This window comes from Coregonus clupeaformis, chromosome 5, assembly GCF_020615455.1.
Source record: "Coregonus clupeaformis isolate EN_2021a chromosome 5, ASM2061545v1, whole genome shotgun sequence".
Taxonomy (NCBI): domain Eukaryota; kingdom Metazoa; phylum Chordata; class Actinopteri; order Salmoniformes; family Salmonidae; genus Coregonus; species Coregonus clupeaformis.
The window spans coordinates 13,272,115-13,279,458 of record NC_059196.1 but is presented as its reverse complement, the minus strand read 5'-3'; the positions used below and the strand labels follow the sequence as shown (position 1 = coordinate 13,279,458).

General features: G+C 43.4%; 1 protein-coding gene across 2 annotated transcripts; it reads left to right on the top strand.

Annotated features, from left to right (window-relative positions):
• Nucleotides 1-3,245: 3,245 nt before the first annotated feature.
• Nucleotides 3,246-6,905, top strand: LOC121567087 (mRNA decay activator protein ZFP36-like). 2 transcript variants are annotated; one of them, XM_041877029.2, is made up of 2 exons: nt 3,246-3,422; nt 4,619-6,905. In XM_041877029.2, exons 1-2 carry the CDS (start codon nt 3,369-3,371, stop codon nt 5,741-5,743), a joined length of 1,179 nt encoding a protein of 392 aa, XP_041732963.2. In that variant the 5' UTR covers nt 3,246-3,368; the 3' UTR covers nt 5,744-6,905. The 2 variants fall into 2 exon arrangements, with proteins under 2 accessions (XP_041732963.2, XP_041732962.2); XM_041877028.2 differs by having other exon boundaries at nt 4,616-6,905.
• Nucleotides 6,906-7,344: the final 439 nt, after the last annotated feature.

The window sequence follows — 7,344 nt, the reverse complement described above, 5'->3', positions numbered from 1 at the left end:
GGTTGCACCAGATCGTATTAAGGGGTTTCATAGCAAAGGGGGTGAATACATATGCACGCACAACTTTTCCGTTACTTATTTCTTAGAATTTTTTGAAATAAGTAATTTTTTTCATTTCACTTCACCAATTTTGATTATTTTGTGTATGTCCATTAAATGAAAGGCACTGTATTGGTGGGTATTACACTTTTAATCATGTGCTGTATATTGGTGGGTATTACAGTCTAAATATGAGTCTTTACTTGAATTTAAAAAAAAATATTGGGTATGGTGTCACATTCCCCATGCTTTGCTATTGCACAAATTACATTAGCATGACAATGTCTAACTGAGAAGTGTGTAAAGCAGTCTTTTCATATAACACTGAAGAATTGTGATCCTGTCAAGTCAGTCTTTGTTTTTAGTCCTGGTGCTTGGGGCAGGGATTTTCTGTCATAGTCCCTAATGGTGTCCCATTATTAGATCTCCCTCTACAGTGTGAATAGTATTATGCCAAAATGCCCATACTCACTGAGGCAAATTATTCAAACCACCTGTGGCATTTTGCCCCTTTAAGTAATTTCCCTTGCTACCCAAGTCTTGTTTTCAATGCCCTTCAGTTGAGATTTTACCTTCCCATGGTTCTTTGTTTGCTGCCTGATGGCACATTATGTAATAGTAACCACAGCTAAAGTTTTAGCATCTCACATCCTGCACGCACGCACGCACACACACACACACACACACACACACACACACACACACACACACACACACACACGTGTTAATCTGTGGTGCAATGTTGGCATGAGTGATGAAGGTGGTGGAGAGGACATTTGGGTCTGGGCTCCACAGTGCCTCCTGACACTGTTGTTTAGCACTCTCCTACCTAAACAATCACCCCTCATCCCCAATACCCCTCCCCCAGTCCCTTCCAGTCAAACCACTCCCCTTCACCTCCTCAACGGGGGAGGAAGGCATTGTCAGCCCAAAAACATATTATGCACTAAAGCCCTATTAACCAAGCTGCGCTAAAGGAGACAAGAGCGCACCTCCACCTCTTCTCCCTCCCTTCTCTACCTAGCCACACAAAACTCAGCCACACCCCCTGCTTTTGGACAACATTGCATCAAACATAGAAGCCCCTAATGCTCCGCTCAAACTACCCAAAACAAACTCACAGATTGTTGTTACCCACACTCTAATGGTCTTTAGACCAACAGTTTTGGAGGTCTGGGCTGTGAGGTGTTTGCATTTGTCATGGTCCACATAATCTATTCTATAGCTAGCACACAGGTCAGCTAGAACACTGGTCAGCTAGCACACTGATCAGCTACACTGGTCAGCTAGCACACTGGTTTTTCTGTCCTCTTTCAATGGAAACCAAAGTTATGGGTTATTTCACTGTGATTATAGAACAACAACTTGATATTTGAACGGTTAAAATATTGCAGAATCACAATTTTATTCAATTTCCTATTCTTTGCATGTGGCTCCAGAATTTGAAAACAGCCGTTCTTCTTCGTCTTGCCATAGCACATCACAGTAGACATTGATAATGAATAATGGACAAAATAATACATCATACTTGAATGCATTATATTAAATTATAGTAATGAGCTGTAATTTCTTAATTGTTGTGACAAATGTTATTTTTGTTGTGTCTTTCAAGTTCTTTTTAGAATTGATACTGGAGGGATGGATAGAGGAGCCTGTTTGGAACTCTGCTATAGTTTCCCTCATCTCATATAGATGAGTTGTTTCTAGAGGGCACAAACCATTGAGCTTTGAGCATAACCAAAACAAAGCCTTTCTTTCGGTATTGTCATGAGTTCAAGTTATGTTACTGAAAGACCTTAAGTGCATGGACATAAGACCTAAGTCAGCTTATTCACAAGTGCCCTTGTGTCTCCAAAAGCCCCTTTGGCCTAACTTAACCCTCTGTCCACCCCCATTCCTCCTTTTCGGTATTTTCTCCTTTCCCCAAACAAGGGAGAGAGCCTTGTTAGTGCAATGCTCAATATAGCAAAGGGGGACCATAATGGGAACCAACAAGTCGTCACTGACTACATACTAAGTGAGATAGGGAGAATGGGATAAAACTGCAATTGATAGGATCCTGCAAAAGTTTCTCAAAAATGATGTTTGACCTACTGAGAACAGTGTTGAACATCCAGGATCACATACTGTCTGTCTGCTAAACGTTCCCTGAACCATCTCCACTCACGCTACGTCTGGTAGGTTTTTAGTCTGCCGTCCCTGACCGTGCTATCTCTAAACGAAAGTCCCCAATGCTGGCTGCACCCAACGTGTGACCACGTCACCCCTGCCTGCCCTCCGTCAACTCCATGCAGCATTGGCTTTAATGTCTGTATCTTTGGCCTGGGGGTGAAAACATTCAACACCTACCACCTCAGAAATCAAAGGCCTTTCTCCAGGAGGTCTGTCATCTCTGTCTGTTTGAGCTCCAGGGTGACTGTGAGTTGGGCCACAACCCAGTGGCTGCTGCTACTGGTGGGCTCTGCCTGGTCTAGCCAGCACTAGATCCCCTGGCCCCTGGTCTCTTTTATCTGACCAGGACATAACTCCCCCGTGATCGTGACATCAAGGTACTTCAAGATCCTCCTCCATATGAACACACACTCATAAGGCGTTTTATGTTTTAATTTGGTGAGCCTTGAGGATGAAACTATGTCTTCATGTGTGGTATGAGATTTCTATAAGTTAATAATGTGGGCTACAGACGCCACAAGTGAGAAGGTTTGTGACCATAGCATAACCATACTGGCCAACCATACTGGACACAGCTTGTTGTTGGATTCATTGCATGTGTGATTGGATGGTATGCAGAATGCTGCTATTTTACATGAGGTACTGTTGCTCATTGCATTGCACTGACATTGGTATGAATTGCTACATTGTTATTGCACTTATCATCTGCTCATTAATATCATCTTGTCCAATTTGACCATGAATATGTGCTTGTGGCTTCTGTCTTCATCAAATTACAACATATATTTGGCATCTTTCTAAATTGTAATCACTCAAAATTAAAATGTATGAAAACAAGTTGTGCTTTGGATTGTAAGAGAGAAATGGGATGTGATGAGCTGTGCATCTCTCCGCGAGCCGTCAGTCAGCGCTCGTCCTTGTTTTGCTTGACTGGAATGCATGCAACTACTAGGCTGCACGGTGGGCGGGCCATACAGAGCGAAATTAGAGTTGGTGCGGGGGTGTGGCTATAGTATACACAGTGTAGCGTTAAAACCACACGTGGACCAGCACAAGGTTTGCAGTTCGCACAGAAAAGTTTGAAACGTTTTTACAACTGGAGTTAACAGGCTTTCCCGTTTGTGCCGTTGTGCAAGAGGGAACCCCATCTCAAGAAAATGCCATCATACGCGCTTGATCAATTTCTTGATTTGGAAGAGGTTATGTGCAAGGTAATTTGATTATTTTTATACCATAAAAAATAACTAGCTAGTTAGCAAATGTAGCTAGCCAGCTAACGATGACTCGTCTGGCAGCAAGTCTATGATGTTGCTAGCGTTGTACAAATCAACGGATGCCTTTTAAATTAGCAAAATCCAGCATGCTACCGTATATGTATATCATGTATAGTTTTGCTAGCTACCTAATTAGTTAAACTTGCCAACAAGTCTACTTCGAATGAATAACGGCAATGAGTGAATTTGCAATACAGCCATTTGTTTGCGATTGTTTGTAAGTTCAGTCCCCAGCTAGTGGTGTTGTTACCATTTGGTGGTATCGTGTTTGTTAGCTAGCTAACTATGTTTATTTGACAATTTGCATCTGACTAACTTACAAGTCAATGCATATAGTCGTGCAACTGCTAGTGACGCTGAGCATCTTGTCATTCATTGACGTACATGTATAACTTGTTGCGCTGTTCGAGTTTCACTGGAAATGACTCAACACATTGGTGGTTAACGTGAGTTAGATCAATTGCTCTTTTCAACTAACAATCGTTTCCAAAATAAGATTGACGCCTTCAATGCACAAACCAGCTGTGGAGTGCTGATGATTTTATCCATGTGTAGATAAACCAACGTGCATTTAAATTAGTTTTAATGTCGCGCTTCAAAAGTCAACAACGGGTATTAGCTAGCTACAGGACTGTAACGTTGTTCTGCTAACTTGCTAAAGTAACTGAATCCAAGCAACTAACTATACGTAATACCAAAACATAGGAGAAATTGCATTAGTTAAAATCACCCACAGCATATCTCGGAACTGCTTGGACAGTCTTTCTTGCACTTTTAATGATTGTCCATTTACAAAGTAAATCTTACAGCACCTAACTGTAGATGGTCGACTGTGTTGAACTATGCTGTTAAGCATTTTAAAGTATCTTTCTTGCTAAGTTTAGCCTACTCATGTTAGGCCTTTGGACATGGGCCTAGCTAAAGAATAGAACCTGTCTCAGTTTATTGACTTGATACATTTCCCTTGGTTTTGCTATTTCCTATCTTTAAAGAAAAGTAGAAGTGGGTCCTCCAGATGAAGTTAACATAAGATACTGTTCTTGACATGACTAATTTTCTTTAGGCAACAGACCATGTTTCGAAAATGTAGATGTCTGTATAACATTGTTAAATTTTTTCTTACTTTCCAGCAGCTTCTAAGCCTGGACCTCCGGGACGCATCCAAGCAGTCAACATTCCCAGTGAGACCTGTTGGTTACAATAAGCCCCGGACCCCCTGTGCCCCCTCTGCATCTAGCTCTGCCCTCTCAACAGACTCCACAGAAAGTGCAACCATGACCTCCTGCCACTGGGGGCAGAACACAGAGGCCTCACTCCCATCCAGATTGAACAAGATGTCATTCTGGGCTGAGCGCTCGGTCAGCATGGTGGAGCCCAGCACGTGCACCCTGGGCTGGGCCTCAACAGAGCCTAAACAGGCCCCATCCTCCCCTACTGGTGGCCCTGTCTCCGGGTCTCCCACCTCCTCACGGTATAAGACTGAACTGTGCCGCACCTTTGCTGAGAGTGGCATCTGTAAGTATGGGGGGAAGTGCCAGTTTGCCCATGGCTTTGATGAGATACGTGACCTCAACAGACACCCCAAGTACAAGACGGAGCCTTGTCGCACCTTCCACACCATCGGCTTCTGTCCTTACGGCATCCGCTGCCACTTTGTTCATAACAACGAGGACGACCTGGGCCCCGCCAGGCCTGGCCCTGGTCCCCAAGCCCCCCACACCAGACGACTCCCTCTGCTTAGGCAGAGCTTCAGCTTCTCAGGCTTCCCCTCTGACCCTCCACAGCTCCTGAAGCCCTCCCTCCCCCACCCCTTCCTCCTCGTGCCTTCAGTCTCCCCTCCCACCTCAGCTGACATCACCGACCTGCTCTCACACGCCTTCTCCGAGGTGGACTGTGTCTTTGAGCCGGCCCGTGATCTCCAGTCTCAGTTTCTCCCCTCTCCTGACTCAGGCTGTTCCCTCTGTGGACTGTCCCCCATGCCTTCCCCCGCTCAGAACCCCTGTACCTTATCAGAGGGCTGTGGCCTGCAGCAGAGCCAGAGTCCCCCCTGTGGGCCTGCTCTTAGGGCCAGGAGCCTCTCCTACACCTCCCTGTCTGACCACGAGGGCGGGTGTGGCAGCTCAGCCAGCAGCCTCAGTGGGTCTGACTCCTCTGGTCCAGATGGGTCTGGTCGGCGGCTGCCCATCTTCAGCCAGCTCTCAGTGCCTGACGAGGGCTTCAGCAGCGAGTGCTGCAGCGGCACTAGCTTCTTCCTATAGGTAGGGTGGTCTCCTCAAACCTTCCCGACCCACTCAGTGACTCTTGTCTTGTCCATTGAAAGACTTTTGTAATTTTTAAGGAACCTTGACTGTATACTATTGTATACCTGCTGTATTGTACGGGCAGATGCTTGACACACAAATGCGCTTCAGTTAAGCTCAAGTGAAATTAACCTGTACAATTTGAGGTCCAAGTCAACAATAAGGCAAGGTGCCAGAGTTGCGTTGAACTGACGATTTTGTCAATTGTGTAATCACAGTGTGATTGGTGCTGGAAGTCCTCATTTCCTGCCACCTGCAGTTGTAAGAAGCATACTAGTCATGTAAACGACAGTTTTGAGAAGCAATGAATGTTAAAAAAGCCAAAGACCTAGATACAAATCAATTTCTGCCAAGTTAGATTTCCCCCTGTGAATGTTGGGTGACTAATGTTGTGATATTTTGTATACTGGCGACGTGCTCTTTTCTTTATTGTACACTGTTCTTCTGACTGGGCTTAAGAAATATACTGTTTCCAAAAACCCACTTAGTTTATTTATGACTTCAGTGCCTGTATTTTTTTGTTGGAAACTGCAATTTTCATTGTTAGTTGCAGGGGGACCTTGTTTTTTCCATCTATTTTAGATCAAAGCTTAAATTGGTTTCCTAACTTTACTTGGCAAGGCGGCTTGTGAGAATAAGTAATTGTTTTCTCACTTGTTTCTGTGATCTCTGCAAATATGTTTGAAGTTGTATGTAGACGTTCTGAAGACGCACCAAGGGTACAGTGTGTATCCCCTGTGTGGTAGACTCTGCATGTAATCCCTGATTAGCAGAAAAATAAGTGTAAATGGAAACGTGCTTTGATTAAACTGGGTTGCTGTTGAAATCTGATTCTATTGAGTTGGACCTAAACTGCACCTGGTTCAGTAGATTCAATTGTAGTGTCTTTCTAAAAGTCCTTGGGAGATCAAATGGTAGATGTTTGTTTCTGAGATGTTTTGGTAGTTGGTTCTGAGAATGGAAGCTCTTTTTGCTTTCCATTTTATTTAAATGCCTTTTTGACCAACAGGTTTCAAGCTTGTTTAGTGTTAATGGAGAATCTTTAGTAAATTAATTTATTTTAATGTATTTATAGATAACTTTTTGAGTTTTGTATTACGTTTAATATATTGTTTTTGTACTGGAAATAAATAAATAAAATTAAACAAACTCTCTTACAATAAATGTTTTTCTGCTGTCTTCAAGGTGTTTGGGGGAATCTGCCCATAATGGTTGCATCTGTGAAATGCATTAATACATTTACAAAGATTGAATTTGTGTCATGGAGCCACCAGTGTTTTTGCATAATATCGACTGTATTCTCAAATGAACATGCCTCTTCAAATTGTGATGAGTCGCTCCAAATAACTTGTGTATACCTTGTGTAGTGGCACATTGAGAAACTCTTGGTATGGTCACCTATAGTGTCCTGTCGCGATAACCTACTTATAGCACAGCTACTCTGATTTCTTTGAAACGGTTGTTTCAATCTAAAGCCTCGACAAAACACTACCCACAGATGAATCTGTAGGCTACTGTAACAGGGGACTACTCTCTTCTATAGTTTGAGTCCTTTTTTG